Below are 16834 nucleotides of genomic sequence, written 5' to 3'. Positions count from 1 at the left end.
CAACCCGGTCAGGCTGAACGCGTTAGACACACTGTCCAGCGAGTGCATAAGATGGAGGTTCCCTGCTGTTTTGGGTTAGCATGTGGTGCCGACTTACGTCGCTGGTGCCCATGGAAGGCGCCATAACGGCTGTACGATACGCGAATGTCATCCTCCGACTGATAGTGCAACCATATCGGTAGCATATTGGCGAGGCATTCGTCTTCATGGACGACAATTCGAGCCCCCATCGTGCACATCTTGTGAATGACTTCCATCAGGATAACGACGTCGCTCGACTAGAGTGGCCAGCATGTTCTCCAGACATGAACCCTATCGAACATGCCTGGGATAGATTGAAAAGGACTGTTTAAGAACGACGTGACCCACCAACCACTCTGAGGGATCTACATCAAATCGCCGTTGAGGAGTGGAATAATATGGACCAACAGTGCCTTGATGAACTCGTGGACAGTATGACACGACGAATACAGGCATGCATCAGTGAAAGTGGAAGTGCTACTGGGTATTAGAGCTACTGGTGTGAACAGCAATCTGGACCACCGCCTCCGAATGTCTCGCTGTATGGTGGTACAACATACAATATGTAGTTTTCATGAGCATTGAAAAGGGTGGAAATGACATTTATGTTGATCTCTATTCCAGTTTTCTGTACAGGTTCCGGAACTCTCGGAAATGAGATGATGCAAAACTTTTTATGATGTGTGCATTAACGAAGGGTTCTTTTAATTTGTTTATTTATTTTCAATAAGGCCACGGATAACCCCCGATCTTCTTCAAAAACCATGCTAGTGCTTCGTGTCTCATGACCTCAATGTGGCTAAGGCTATAACTCAGATGTTGCTGTTTTCCTCTTCATCCCGATATTAGTGAAACGTTCATTCGAAAATATCTAAACTGCCAATCACTTCTTCCGGCGTACCTCCTTTACGCAGCGGCGTAAATGGAAGGGTAAAAAGTGAATGGCTGCACTTCGACTGATATCGACTCGAGACGCGGCTGTAGGTGCCGGAGGCCGTTATCCCGATGTGGGACAACGAGCAGAGGTCGACGGCCCGCTGCTACCTGCTGGCTGGTTGGCTGCCCCCCCCCCCCCCCTCTACCCCATACCGCTAGACGGCACTGCCTGCCGCGCGCCACACCTGTCACGCACCCAATGCGTCACCTGCTACGAAAACCGAATACGTTTATGGATCTATTTCGTAAATCTCCAGGTGCAGATTTAACTGCTGAAGCAGAACGATGTCTGGCGGTGACATCTAGAGCCTCTACACGTTCCTTCACGATCATTTGGACATAGTCTGATTCTTCGCTTCTGCCTCAAAATCATGAAACACAAGAATCTTATGCTGCTGGCCATTAAAACTACAACAGTATGAATGTCACATTCAACAAACGTCAAACTGGCATGAAGTGCAGTAGAAAGCTGATCCAGAAAGCAAGTACCCTTTGGATATCAGAAAAGGTCAACAATTTGTCATCATGTGTATTTTATTACAGAAAAACGTACACGCCTTTAACTTCTTTTCGGCATATTCACCATGCGAATATGGCATGTGTCATATCTTGTCATTAACTGCAACACACCTGCTTCGTGGAATTCGGCCGTCTGTGACTTGAACGAGATTTGGGCGTTAATATTGATCTCAACATTACTCGCATAGTGCTAATAGGCAAGATTACTTGAGATGGGAAAACAAATGGAAGTCGGACGGAGCTAGGTCGCGAAATGTGAGAGAATTGTTCCCAGCGAAATGAATCAAGAAGCGTCCTCGTTACGAGTGCAGCTTGTCGTAACGCTGTCTCATGCGCGAACACAATACCTCAAGTCAGTAGTCCACGCCTGTCATGCATCACGCGCCGTTAACTCTTCAGTGTGTCACAGATTGTCGCGTGTCGTTCCATCCAGTCCACTAACAAAACCCTCGACAGTCCCAAAACACAGTGCGCACGATTTTTCTTGAAGATAGGCGTGCCTGTTTGGGTTTTGGGGAATCAGTATGACGCTGTTCCAGTGACTGTCGTTTCGTTTCAGATGTCTCGTAACAAATCCATGTCTCATCGCCTATGACAATCCTTTTCAAAAAATCATTTCCTTCTGTCACATAACGCCGGAAAAACTACAAGGATGTTCCCATGCGTTTACGTTTTTCAACAACAGTTAGTGTTTTTGGTACCCATCGCGCACATGATTTTTTGTACTGCAAATGTTCAGTCAAGGGCGCCCATACCTACGAGCTAGGGGGAACCGCTCCCCTTCCCCCCTAGCTTTCAGGGAAAGAAAAAAAGTGCGTTTCGGTGTTTTCCTTTAAAAAAGAGATTTAAAAGTGAGTGTTACACAGGTTTTTAACATACTGGGGTCTGAAAATTTGTTGTGGCTACTTCTAAGTCGCCATTCGTCTTCCAAAATGTTAAAAAGTACACCATATCCCGAGATCAACCCCCTCCCCCCCCCCCCCTCCTCTCTCTCTTCCTCACAAACAATCGTATCGGTGCCATAGTGTTCAGTCACAGTGTCGTGGAATATAGATCACAACACTTTATGGAAATGAAGCGACCCATCATAAATTGTTATTCGCCTTTTGCAACGAACTTGGTCGTGGATGCAGCGCACCAATACTACGGTACTCAATAGCGGGCTTCCGGTTGCCCTTTTCCTCGTGGACATTATCCCTTCCTTCGTTAAACATCGAAACCCACTTTCGGACACTACCTCACTCATCGCGTTCTCTCCTTAAGTTTCACTTATCTGATGATAAATTTCTCACAGTCAAACATCTGTCACATTCAAAAACTTGAAAACGGCACTTCTTTCACAGCTGTCCAACCGATGCATAGTTTTTAACGTGATTACCGTGAAAGAATGCCTTCAAACGTTAACATAGTGAAACAAAATGGATAGGCTATTTCTTTCTCGAGTTGAGGTATACAACTGCGCAAGTGCGACCATCGCGTTGTCAGATGCGTGGGAGACATGCGCGAACGGTACTTGCTTTTTGGATCAGTTCTGTACATACTCGGATATGCAATTGATTACTATTTCAGCGCAACTGTACAGTGCGGGTAAGAGTAATGTCATCTGCATTCTGTATGCGGGATGACTCCGCTGCTCCTACCTATGGGTTTTATGCAACCTGCAATGTCTTCAGATACCAAGCACGAGATATTTACATTCTCTCGCTTTCTAAGCACAAACTACTAGTCCTTAAAAAAAGAAGACGGCCTTTTTTGTACGAAGTTTAATGTAATTAATTTTTGCACTGGGGTGTGTTTTCGTTGGAAGCCACAGTCTTCAAGTTATTCGTGAAAAACGTGTTTGAAGGGCACTTTCATAAGTTTTTCTTGTTTGTTTTTTCCGTAGTGCTAACAGTTTGCCCGTTGCGAAGGAGGGAATGTAAAAATTGTGCAAGTGGTGTTTGAAGGTGTTTAAGATTGCATAAAATCGATAGGTAGAGGTAGCTGGATCACCCTATATGAGGAAATATTATGCAAATGGTATTTCATTCAGAAATCATATTTGGATATTGATTTTTTTTTATTGCGGCCACTTGTGCGGCATACTTTCTGGCGAGGAAAGGATAAAAACTGCATTCCACTGTTTCCAAGATCCGCAAGCATAATCTAAAATAAGTTTCGACACATAGCTTCGAATTCTGGTATATAAAGGCAGACAGTTAACATAGTTCATTCAGTAGCAAGTCAGCAGCTCTAAATAACGATATGACAGTTTCCATCATCCTTCTCTCGAACAAATTCTCAAGTTTGACTTCCGAACAATAAAAACTGGATCTTGTTGATGGAACCTTGAAATATTGGGTATTTTGACCGAAAATTGCGATGAGAATGAGCGAAAATTGGAAGTGTAAACTACCAAAAACTCTGAACGCCTTAACAGTATGTGTTGCGTGAATACCACAGATGTTAAGCAAACATATTGTTGTTCGCGGGCTTCCGCAACGGCGAGAATGTGTTGAACAATGTGTTGTAGTTCAGGCTCTTACACCTGATTCTGGGGATGCGTGGCTTCACTTACAGCCCGACGCACTCTGCTTCCTTTCGTGACTTTCGAGTGTGTGCCAAGCGTGAGCGGACGTTTGGCAGCGTTAATTCGGTATGCCACTGATGCTGAGCAATAAGCGAAGCTCAAACTAACGCATAGAGGGAAGTCTGCTCTATGAATTATTGCCGATGGTACAGTTAAACTTGCTTTGTCTCAAGGAAAGATACCCGTACCAGTAGTAAAAAAAAAAAAAAAAAAAAAAAAAAAAAAAAAAAAAAAAAAAAAAAAAAAAACCACACACACACACAATTGTACCTACGCTAATCATCGTGACCTTTTTACTGTTGTTTAATTAGTATTCGCTCGTTTCGTAACAGTGAGGGAGTGAGCACATCACCTTAGTGCGCAGGCGCGGCAGAGTCTGCCCGTTTATTGGCCGGTTCAGCCTCCAGTTATTACACGCAGTAAGTAGGTCTCATCGATCGTTCACCTGTTCTTGGGTTGTGCATTTGGAGCTTAACAGACGCTGATGAGGACGTGAAAATAGAATTTGACCTCTCACGGGAGATAACGGACCGAATAATTCTAACTCAGATAGAAGGCGAAACGCAGAGAAAAAATTTTCGTTTTTAGACCGTTCCCGAAAAATTATATGTTTTTTAATAAAAATCTTCAAATAGTTCGAAACAGAAACTAGATTATGGCATTTAGTGCTCAGCTATATCTAAGGAAGAGGGAAACTACAAAGAGTTAGTTCAACAGGAATGTTGTATCACTCATTCGGGTTTGTATGTATAATGAAAACTTTCATACCAACGGACGCCTCAACAGTACTACGAATGGCTTCATTGCGCTGTGACTTCCATATGCCCCATCGGAATGATGTCCTGACCATTACATAATACACTCTATGGACAGAAACGCACTTAGTAATGATCGCATTTCCTCACCTTCGCGGTGACCCGCAAAAACGGGCTACAATGAACGCCCGAAAAGACTTTTTTTTTCTTTTCTCGGTATGTCGTTATGTAACTTCGCTGTGGCAGTGAATTATTTAAGACAAAGATGTCTACCTTAATTTTGACGTCAGCACTAGCCTTCTTTGCATTTGGAATTATTAAATTCTTCTTTAGGACAGAGGGTGTACAGTCTATCCCACATATCGTGTACAACAAATAATTTTGTCATGAGGTTGGTTCTCGAAAGGGTCTCAATAACTTAAAAGAATGTCGTCTACTCCTGGGGCCTTGTTTCTACTTACGTCTTCCAGTACTCTGTCAAATTCTTGTCGCAGTATGATATCTCTCATCTCATCTTCAACTAAGCCCTCTTCCATTTCTGTAATATTGCCTCCATCTCCCTTGTATATCCTCTATATACTCCTTCTACCTACGGCTTTCCTTTCTTAGTTCTGGGTTGCCGTCTGAGCTCTTGATAATCATACAGCTTCTTCTCTTTTCTCCAAATGTCTGTTTAATTTTCCTATGGCGAGGTCTATCTTCCCTCTATACTGTACTACAACTAACAACTGCCACGTTTCAGGTATCAACTTAATCGAATATGGAGTACAAGACATAACTATGACCGTAATGAAAATTTAGCGGGAGAGAGCACAACACGCAGCTACACGAATGGATAGTAGTTGGAGGAAGAAAATTCTTTTGTGAATACCAGGAGATAAAGCGAGAAACAACCTAATCTGTCAGGAAGTTTCATATCAGCGCACACTCTGCTGCAGAATGAAAATCTCATCCTGGAAACATCCCCCAGGCTGTGGCTAAGCCATGTCTCCGCAATATCCTTTCTTTCAGGAGTGCTAGTTCTCCAAGGTTCGCAGGAGAACTTCTGTAAAGTTTCGAAGGTAGGAGACGAAGTTCGAGTCTCGGCCGGCACACACTTTTAATCTGCCGGGAAGTTTCAACCTAAAGGAAGTTGTTTTAGGGTTTCATAATTACGCGGCCTAATGCCCAAAATGATTTTATCCAAATTAGAGAACTGTTATCGAGAAAGATAGTGCCACCATTCTGCCGTCAGCATCTTACTGGCATAGAGACCTCAATAGGCGAATGTAATGGGACAGAAAACCGTAAATTTTGGGGCGAACTACACTCTGCCAGTACTGTACATTGGTTTGCTGAGTATGTTCACTATCTGATCGAAAGTATCGGGACACTCCTATGTGATGTGGAATTGACAAACACACGTCACGAGCCGGCCGGCGTGGACGAGCGGTTCTAGGCGCTTCAGTCTGGATACGCGCGACCGCTACGGTCGCAGGTTCGAATCCTGCCTCGGGTATGGATATGTGTGATGTCCTTAGGTTAGTTAGGTTTAAGTAGTTCTAAGTTCTAGGGGACTGATGACCTCAGATGCTAAGCTCCATAGTGCTCAGAGCCATTTGAACCATTTTTTACACGTCACGAGAAGTGGACCCGTAAGTACAAGAGGAGGGGAGTATCGTGTTGTCAGTATAGAAGCAGTAACAGCAGGATTGTTAGGTCAGGGCACCTCAGCGACTTCGAGTGTGAATTAGTCGTTGGATGTCACCAGAGTAACCGATCAATCAGGGACATTTCAACCTTTCTAAAGCTACCCAAGTCGATTGTTGGTGATGCGATTGTGGAATGAAAATGCGAATGAGCAACCACAGCAAAGTCAAGACCAGGCAGAAGTCAAGTACTGACGGAAAGGGACTGTCGAGCATTGCATCATATCAGCGGAAGGAATCACTCGTGAGTTCCAAGGTGCTACCAGCAAACCAGCTGGCGCAACGAGTGTGCGCCGGGAGTTAAAAAGAATGGGTTAAAATGTTGAGCAGCTCGTCGCAGGCCACACATTTCTGTAGTCAATGGCAAGAGACGCTTGAGGACTGGACAGTGGGTGATTGGAAACGAATAATTCGAAGTGGTGAATCATGCTATATCCTGCCTCAATGCTATGGAAGGGTTTGAGTTTAGCGAATGTCTGGAGAACGTCGGCATGTAAAGTGTCAACAGTTAAGTGCGGAGGAGGTACTGTAACATTATGGGTGTCTTTTTCGTTGTTATGATTTTTTGTATCAGCATAATAATGCACCCTGTCATACAGCAGCATCTGTGATACAATGATTTGTGGACAGTAATATCCCAGAAGTAAACTGGCCTGCCGAGAGTACCGACCTGAACCAAATGGAACACCAATAAGATTAGTCAGAACGTCGATTTCACTCTAGACGCCAGCGTTCAACATGACTACCTTCTCTGGTTTCGGATCTTGAGGAAGAATGGGCTGCCATTCCTTCACAGACATTCAGACAGCTCCTGATAGTGTGGCCAGCAGAGTTCGCGTCGTCATGGAGGCAAAGGGTGGACAGTAATAGGAGTCTGATCAGATAGTGTTTGTATATGTAGATCTACGAAGCCTTTATAGAATTCTCGGTGTCCTGTAACAGGTGATGGTCACTTACCTTGAGGTTGCCGCCGTAGATGTGATGATGCTGCTGTGCTGGAGTCAGGACTTACCTGGTAGTTGGCGGTTTGGCGCCGGCAGTCTGTTGGGTGTCTGATGGTCCAGTCTGTCAGTGTAGTGTTAGTCAGGCGTCTTCCACAAAAGCGTTAGAAGCGTACGAAGCCAAGTCACCACTCTCTGTTAGTAACAGGAAGCACAAGGTGTCAGTTATAAGGTCACAGTTTTAACTTTGCCGTTGTTAATAGGAACGACGACGGTGGCAACACTCTTACTGAAGTTAGAGGGTAGAGCAAATACAATGTGGCACAAGTGCCGATGAGAAAGAGCCATGCATCCATTTTCACGTTTCTCGCCTCCTTTTAGACAATGCTTCAGAAAAAAAATGATAGGTCGTTGGAGATTGGGATCGCAATGTACGTATATCTAGCAACAGATCACAAAATCCTCCTCCTATAATCGAGTAACGTGAGGCAACTTGGACAACGCCCTCATTCGTAAAAATTGACGGTGAGCTTACAAGGAATGGCGAGGGAACATGTTGGATTGTACGGAATGAGTCTTGATGTTTCTGACAAACTCAACAGAAGGAGCTTCTTATAGAGAAGAGGTTTTTTCCCCTCAGGCAAGCCCTATCATGCAAAGCATCGTTATTGCAGCCCTGTTTGAAAACGGGCGCCTTCGTTTCAAAAACACCACCAGTACATTCAGGACTGGTTCGTAATTATAATGTCGAAGCAAGTGATTCGTGTGTAATCAATCCGACTTTCACAGCGAATTCTTTGCTTGTTGCCTGGAAGCGACTTTTTCTGGTTTTGCCGATGATTGTTTGGCTGATAAGCAGACGTTTCGTCAGCGCGAGTGGCTGATATTCTCATCCCGGACGATGAAGGATAATTCTTTGAGAATGTAAGCTAGTAGTGATGGTGTAGCGGCAGATCATCGATGAAACAGCAGCCAGTCGAAGAAGTCGAAACAAACGATTCTGCGGAATAAGTGATCGTATATGAGCTCTTCTAAATAAATCGTGCGCAGTAGTGGGGGAAAAGGGACGGGCGGAGCACCTGGGCCTCTTGTATTGACTCTGTGATCAGCAGTTCTGTTTCTTTGGCTGCATATAAATGTTGAGAACCGTACGCTAATCTAACAGGCACCAGTGAGGAACTAAGTAAATATAAGTTGCTTATAAACCAACTCAAACGTCAAACGCTGATGATATACTATAAGTCTTGGCTCGAGCATGATCCGTGTTGGTCATTTAAAATATGTTAAGTTGTTCTCAACCCAAAGCTTAGTTTCAACACCGCACTGTTTCACTAGGCATGCTTCTATTGTAGGTGATATGCTCTTGCATTACTTCATCATTGAACTGATTTACACAAACAAATTACAGAGATACGTACAGTTTATCGTGGATTCCGAACCACAGTGCAACTTCGCATGTTTCACATTACATGTTATTGCCTGAGGTGAAAGAAGTAATTCGTTAGAGGAAACAAATTCTAGTACCGTCTGGGATGAACCCCAGAGGATAGGAAACTTGGAATTTATCCACCGATTTAAAACGGGTTAAAACTGCTGTCTCTAGCATGCCTCAAGAAGCGACTTGAAGTTTGGTCTTGCCGCCAGCATTGCTGTAGAAATAGAGAACGGACGTAGGCTTGGGATTCTAATGGAGGATGGATTTTTCTGCCACTGATCCTCCAAGAGCAAAACAACTTCGTTTCCAGCTATGATATTACACTTGTACTAAAGCCACAGTTTTCACTACATCCATTTTCTGGACTGCTGTTGTCATTGCGGGAGAGTCATTGTGATCTTTGGAACGGAGGAAGAGGAGCCAGTGATGAGTTACCGCTTTCAGTCGGTTCACAAATCGTACTAGGGCAGTTCAAATATAATGATTAAACCGTAGATGTTCGATGGTGTAATAAACTCAGTGAGTGCAGTAGGTAATTCTTTTAATTTTATCCCATTGAAAGACCTGTCGTTTCTTTCACGTAGGAAATTTTATTAATTGATCTTCCATTAACGTGTATTGCATGACAGATAGAGAGCTGTAAATAGTAAGAAAAGGATACCATGTTTCCTGGTTGCACATAGCCCTAAACTGACATGATCTTACCCAGGCTAACAGAAACTGCCCTGCAAGACACGACCAGAACGCCCTCTAGATCGAAATCATAAAACTTTGACATCAGTTGACTGACAAAAAAAGAAAGAAAGAGAGAGGGATAGATCCTTTTCGTGAGATTTATCAGTCATTTGAATTCGTGGTAGAATCCTTGAGTTATTCTGTGTTAAAGAAATGTTGGCCACTTTTCTATCACAGTTTAAAAGTGCAAATTGGGATCTGAAGAGAATTGAAATGTGAAATAGATTTCATATGTAGTTAGAAGCATTTACAGGTGGATTAAACATGGTTCTTTTAATATTAGAGATTTTAGCCAGTGACAGTTCTCGCAACCAGGTAAACATGCAGTAGTTTGCAGGAAATTTTGAACGGTAATAACCAACAGTTTCAGAACCTCAGGTAGACGACGAATGGAAAACTATACTGAACAACCTTGATTATAAGAAGGATATATTTACGAAGGCGTTTCCGAATTTCAAGTGTTAACAAATTGAAGCACCCTCAGTTATTCGAAAACAGTTAGATGAGAAGCCAGTTAGACAGCTAATAAACAAAGAAGTGATATTTCATGCCGAAACCAGATGTTTATGTTGATGAGTTAAAATGTTCGTACTGTTTTATAAGTGTTACATTGAAATGTGCTACATGTTCGTTAGTAGATTATTAGTCTTGTAAGAACAGTTATCGTGAATTAGTAGATGTCACGCCGCTTAGTAGTTTGAGGTTTTCGACAGGTACATGTTTCTGCTCAAATAACAACACATTTTTTGATTAAAAGTTGTGTATTGAATCACTCTGTAATTTCTGACACATTACACGGATTCAGTCAGTAAAAATGTACACATTAGATCCCTGAGCATCTACAGTCACCACACAACGTGACATTTACTGGTCGCGAAACCAGGACTCATCCTCCATGCGTACATTATAGGCAGCACAGATTTCCGAGTGTACAGGGCAACAGAAGAAGGTTAATAGTCTTTCTACTTTGGTCGAGTTATTTTCAGCCCAAAGGTAGCGCCCTTTTCGCACCACAAAAAAAAGGTAGTCTGTGAGAAGTCCACACGTGTCTCTTCAGTAGTTGCGAAGCCAACCGCTCACTTCTCATCTTCCACACGTAGGCGTCGAATAAATATTTAAAATAAATATATAAATTAAAATAAATAACGAGACGCGCGAGAGTGTTCGTACGTTCGCCGGGCGCCCCGCGACCGGGCGCGTAATCAGGCAAGATTGGCTTTTGCGGACTCACGTGATCTCTTCGCCTCGATGACGTCGTCGGTGACGTCCAGATCGTCGTCGTCTTCGTCGTCGTCTTCGTCATCGTCGTCGTCATCGTCGTCGTCGTCGTCCTCGTCGAGGTCGCCGACGCCCAGGTCGTCGTCGTCGTCGTCGTCGTCATCGTCGTCGTCGTCGTCGCCGCCGGCGCCGACCGGCTCCTGGACGGCGGGGGGCGGCGCCGCGACCGCCTCCGGGCGCACCTCCGACGCGTCGGGCACGGCCTCCGCCGCCTCCTCGGCGGACTCCGCCTCCGCCTGGCTGTCCGCTTCGGCGTCCGCCTCCGCGTCGTCGTACTGCAGAGGCTGTGCTTGCTCACCCGGCGCTGTGTAGTCCGCCGAGGCGGCGGTTTCTTCGGAGGCTGCGGCTGCGGCGGCGGCGGCGGCGGCGGCGGGGGCGGCAGCGGCTGGCGCTGCCTGCACCGGAACGACAGCCGCGGGGGCGGCGGGCTGCGCTGGCGCCGCGGCCACCACCGGCTGCACTGGAACGTCGTCATCGTCATCGTCGTCGTCATCTGCAAATGACAGCGCATCACTGCCGTTAGTGAGGGTCCCAACACTCTTATATACAGATTATGCACACTGATGAGACAAAAATTATGGGATAGCGATATATACACCACTGGCCATTAAAATTGTTACACCAAGAAGAAATGCAGATAATAAACGGGTATTCATTGGACAAATATACTAGAACTGACATGTTATTACATTTTCACGCAATTTGGGTGCATAGGTCATGAGAAATCAGTACCCAGGACAACCACCTCTGGCCGTAATAAAGGCCTTGATACGCCTGGGCATTGAGTCAAATAGAGCTTAGATGGCGTGTACAGGTACAGCTGCCCAAGCAGCTTCAACACGATACCACAGTTCGTCAAGAGTAGTGACTGGAGTATTGTGACGAGCCAGTTGCTCGGCCACCATTGACCAGACGTTTTCAACTGGCGAGAGATCTGGTGAATGTGATGGCCAGGGCAGCAGTCGAACATTTTCTGTATCCAGAAAGTCCCGTACAGGACTTGCTACATGCGGTCGTGCATTATCCTGCTGAAATGTAAGGTTTCGCAGGGATGGAATGTAACGTCCACTGTTCAAAGTGCCGTCAATGCGAATAAGAGGTGACCGAGACGTGTAACTAATGGCACCCCATACCATCACGCTGGGTGATACACCAGTATGGCGATGACGAATACACGCTTCCAATGTGCGTTCACCATCATGATGCTGTAAACAAAACCTGGATTCATCCGAAAAAATGACGTTTTGCCATTCGTGCACTCAGGTTCGTCGTTGAGTACACCACTGCAGGCGCTCCTGTCTGTGATGCAGCGGCAAGGGTAACAGCAGCTGTGGTCTCCGAGTTGATAGTCCATGCTGCTGCAAGCGTCGTCGAACTGTTCGTGCAGATGGTTGTTGTCTTGCAAACATCCCCATCTGTTGACTCAGGGATCGAGACGTGGCTGCACGATCCGTTACAGCCTTGCGGATAAGATGCCTGTCATCTCGTGCTAGTGATATGAGGCCGTTGGGATCCAGCACGGCGTTTCGTATTACCCTCCTGAACCCACCGATTCCATATTGTGCTAACAGTCATTGGATCTCGACCAACGCGAGCAGCAATGTCGTGATACGATAAACCGCAATCGCGATAGGCTACAATCCGACCGTTATCAAAGTCGGAAACGTGATGGCACGCATTTCTGCTCCTTACACGAGGCATCACAACAGCGTTCACCAGGCAACGCCGGTCAACTGCTGTTTGTGTACGAGAAATCGGTTGGAAACTTTCCTTGTGTCAGCACGTTGTAGGTGTCGCCACCGGCGCCAACCTTGTACGAATGCTCTGAAAAGCTAATCATTTCCATGTCACTGCATCTTGTTCCTGTCATTTAAATTTCGCGTCTGTAGCACGTCATCTTCGTGGTGTAGCAATTTTAATGGCCAATAGTGTACATATACAGAGGCGGTAGTATCGCGTATACAAGGAAAGGAAGGATAGTGCACTTTCAGAGGTGTCATTTGTAGTCAAGTGATTCATGTGGAATGTTTTCGACGTGATTATGGCCGCACGACAGGAATTATCAGGCTTTGAACCCGGGAAGGTAGTTGGGACATCCAGGCGCATGGGACATTCAGTTTCGGTGTCAAGAGTGTGCCGAGAATACCAAATGTCAGGCTTTACCAAAAAGCATTGACAATGCAGGGGCCGAAGCTTTCATTTAACGACCTAGAGCAGCAGTGTAGAGTTGTAAGTGATTACAGACAAGTAACACTGCGTAAAATAACCGAAGAAATCAATGTGGAACGTACGACGAACGTATCCGTTAGGGCAGTGCCGCATAATTTAGTGTTAGTGGGTCTTGATAGCAGACGACCGACACGAGTACCTCTGGTAACAGCAAATCATCACCTGCAGGTTCTCCCCTCTCTTGGACCCAGCTGATTGGAAAACCGAGCCGCGCGGGATTAGCCGAGCGGTCTGGGACGGTGCAACCATGGACTGTGCGGCTGGTCCCGGCGGAGGTTCGAGTCCTCCCTCGGGAACGGGTGTGGGTGTTTGTCCTTAGGATAATTTAGGTTAAGTAGTGTGTAAGCTTAGGGACTGATGACCTTAGCAGTTAAGTGCCTTAAGATTTCACACACATTTGAACATTTTGAACTAGAAAACCGTGAGCTGATCAGATGAGTCTCGATTTCAGTTGGTAAGAGCTGATAGTGGGCTTCGAGTTTGGCGCAGCCGCCTCGAAGGCGCGGACCTAACTTGTCAACAAGTCACTGTGCAAGGCGGTGGTGGCTCCATAGTGGTATGGGCCGTGTTTATACGAAATGGAATGGTTCCTCTGGTTCAACTGAATCGGTCATTGACTGGAAATGGTTATCTTCCGCTACTTGGAGGCTATTTGCAGCCATTTATGACTTTCATGTTCCGAAAAAACGATGAAACCTTTATGGATGGCAAAGTGCCAGTTCACCAGGCCAAAATCGTTCGCGATTGGTTTGTAGAACATTCTAAATAAATAGAGGGTAATATTTGACGAATATATTTTTGATCAAATGATGTACACTGTCTAAGTATAATATGAGCTTTTTAATGACTCATTTTGTATTATTCCTGTACATACTTAATGTGCCTCTTTTTTGTACCTTACAATTTTCTCTTGTGAAGATGGTTGTGCTGTTTGAAACCGGTAGAGAATAAACATACTGCTGATGACACAAGTACGTTTCTTTTTTTTTCACAATATTCCCTTTATGTTTGGCTGACCGCTTGTGTAACATCTAAAATGAAGGGCTCTAAAATATTTGGTTTCACTATATCTCTTTTTTTTTATATAAAATTAGAACTAAAGTTCATGCAGCGCAATCGGATGAAAATTGGCTGGATCGTTATGCACCCGTAAGATTAACACCGGTCAAAGAAGAGGTGCCGGCCAAACAACCAAGGAAACTGGGCCAGAAGCGGAGGGTATTTATTCGATTCCTAGAAGCATTCTGCAGTTTTCTTCGTATGTATTTTTCTCTGTATCGAAATTGATGGTGATAAGAGGTTCACGACGTAAATGAATCAACAACGAATAGTAACAAGGCAGGTAAATGGAGATGGTTTTACAACTCGTGTTATAGGCTTCCAGGGGTTGTAGAGGGAACTAAATAAACAATGTTATGTAAGAAACCAGAGTCCGGAAATGTACCATTTAAATGTAAAAATGTCTGAAGATCAGATCGCCGGCCGGTTTGGCCGAGCGGTTGTAGGCGCTTCATTCTGGAACCGCGCGACCGCTACGGGGCAGGTTCGAATCCTGCCTCTGGCATGGATGTATGTGATGTCCTTAGGGAAGTTAGATTTAAGTAGTACTAAGTTCTAGGGGACTGATGATCTCAGCTGTTGAGTCCCATAGTGCTCAGAGCCATTTGAACCATTTTTTTTAACATCAGATCCCTTTCAAAACTCCCACTTAACGGTGCGGTACGAAATGCAACAGACGCACGACGCATGCATCGAGAACGAATTCGGGTCACCTCCGTCCATCACATGTCGTTTTCGTCCAACAACGGCTGCGAGAAACTATAAGGGTTGATTGCGGTGCCTCACGGACGCGCGCCAAGGTGTGGATCGTACCTACGCGAGCATGCGACGGAACAGCTGCTGTAGAGTGCACATGTCAGAGATCACTGTCTCTGCTTTTTGCGTACCGCTATCTGATCTTCGATCCGACCTTCAAACTGATTTTACATCCAAGCGCTACATCTCCAGACGTGGATTCCCAGTTAAAACTTTATCTGATTAGTCCTCGCTACAAACCCTAGAAGCCTGTGATAGGACTTGTGAAAGACCCTGTATATTCCTCAAAGAACATTTATAGTGAATATATAAAATTTTAATCTTGATAGACTTACAATTGCTCTTTTCTTGACTTTATTACACGCCTCCGCATTCCTTAAAACAGCTGCGGGGTCTGCAACGCCTATATACTATAAGACAACCAACTTTTGGCGTAGTTGTTAGATGGGTTACTGCTGCTACAATGGCATGAACCAAGATTTAATGGAGTTTGATGGTGATGTTATAGTCGGCGCACGAGAAATGGGACACAGCATCTCCAAGGTAGTGATGAAGTGGGGATTTTCCCATACAATCATTTCACGAGTGTACCGTGAATATCAGGAATCCGTTAAAGCATCAAATCCCCGACATCGCTGCGGCGGGAAAAAGATCCTGCAAGAACTGGACCAACGACGACTGAAGTGAATTGTTCAACGTGACAGAAATGCAACCCTTCCGCTGATTGTTGCACATTTCAATGCTGGGCCATCAACAAGTGTCAGCGTGCGAACCATTCAACGAATTATCATCGATACGGTCTTTCGGAGCCGAAGGCCCACTACTCGTGTACCCTTGATGACTGCACGACACAAAGCTTTACGCCTCGCCTGAGACCGTCAGCACCGACATTGGACTGTTGATGACTGGAAGCATGTTTCCTGGTCGGACGAGTCTCGTATCAAATTGTATCTAGCGGATGGACGTGTACGGATATGGAGACAACCACATGTCTCTATGGTCCCTGCATGTCAGCAGGGAACTGTTAAAGCTGGTGGAGGCTCTGTAACGGTGTGCGGCATGTGCAGTTGGAGTGATATGAGATCCCTGATGTGTCTGGATACGACTCTGACAGGTGACACGTACGTAAGCATCATGTCTGATCACCTCCATCCATTCATGTCCATTGGGCATCCCGACCGACTTGGACAATTCCAACAGGAAAATGCGACACCCCAGACGTCCAGAAATGCTACAGAGCGGCTCCAGGAACACTCTTCTGAGTTTAAACACTTCTGCTGGCCGCCAGACTCCCTAGACATGAAAGTTATTGAGCGTATCTGGGATGCCTTGCAAAGTGCTGATAAGAAGAGATGTCCTCTCCCTCGTGCTCTTACGGATTTATGGTCAGCCCTGCAGTATTCGTGGTGTTACTACTTCAGACATTAGTTACCCCATGACACGTCGTGTTGCCGCACTTCGGCGTGCTCGAGAGGGCCCTACACAATATTAGCCAGGTGTACCAGTTTCTTTGGATCTTCAGTGTACTTCCTTTCGAAGAATCAGGGGAAGATTGACTTGATTTGTATTTTAAATATTTCTTTTCCGAGAATCAAATTTGATGCTTATCATTCATACCATGACATCGCCTGAAAAATTGACGCCGAAAGTTGGCGGTGAATGATATTACAGATCATTATTGCATCCACAGGTTTTTTGAAATTTTCGGCGAGTTTCCAGAAGCGAATTGTTATTGTGAAGTTTTGTTTAAAGGAACGTGAAGCTATCTAAAACGAGCAAGATTAAAACTTTAATTATTCACTAACCGAAGTTGTTTGTGAAATATATTTACCTGTCTTAGAATTATTCCTTATTAATTTATTTATGTTACTAACCATCCTATTCCTACCAATTTCGATACCGAGAAAAACGCA

General features: G+C 45.0%; 1 protein-coding gene across 1 annotated transcript in view; it reads right to left on the bottom strand.

Annotated features, from left to right (window-relative positions):
* The window catches only part of LOC126335963 (germ cell nuclear acidic protein-like), a 141912-nt gene that overhangs the window by 49564 nt on the left and 75514 nt on the right, over positions 1-16834 (bottom strand). Inside the window, exon 5 of the mRNA XM_049999439.1 lies at positions 10831-11370. Within this exon, the coding sequence (XP_049855396.1) occupies positions 10831-11370 (540 nt within the window). The remainder of the gene's footprint in view (positions 1-10830; positions 11371-16834) is intronic.

This window comes from Schistocerca gregaria, chromosome 2 (genome assembly GCF_023897955.1).
Source record: "Schistocerca gregaria isolate iqSchGreg1 chromosome 2, iqSchGreg1.2, whole genome shotgun sequence".
In the NCBI taxonomy this organism is placed as follows: domain Eukaryota; kingdom Metazoa; phylum Arthropoda; class Insecta; order Orthoptera; family Acrididae; genus Schistocerca; species Schistocerca gregaria.
This window is presented reverse-complemented; position numbering and strand designations above follow the sequence as displayed.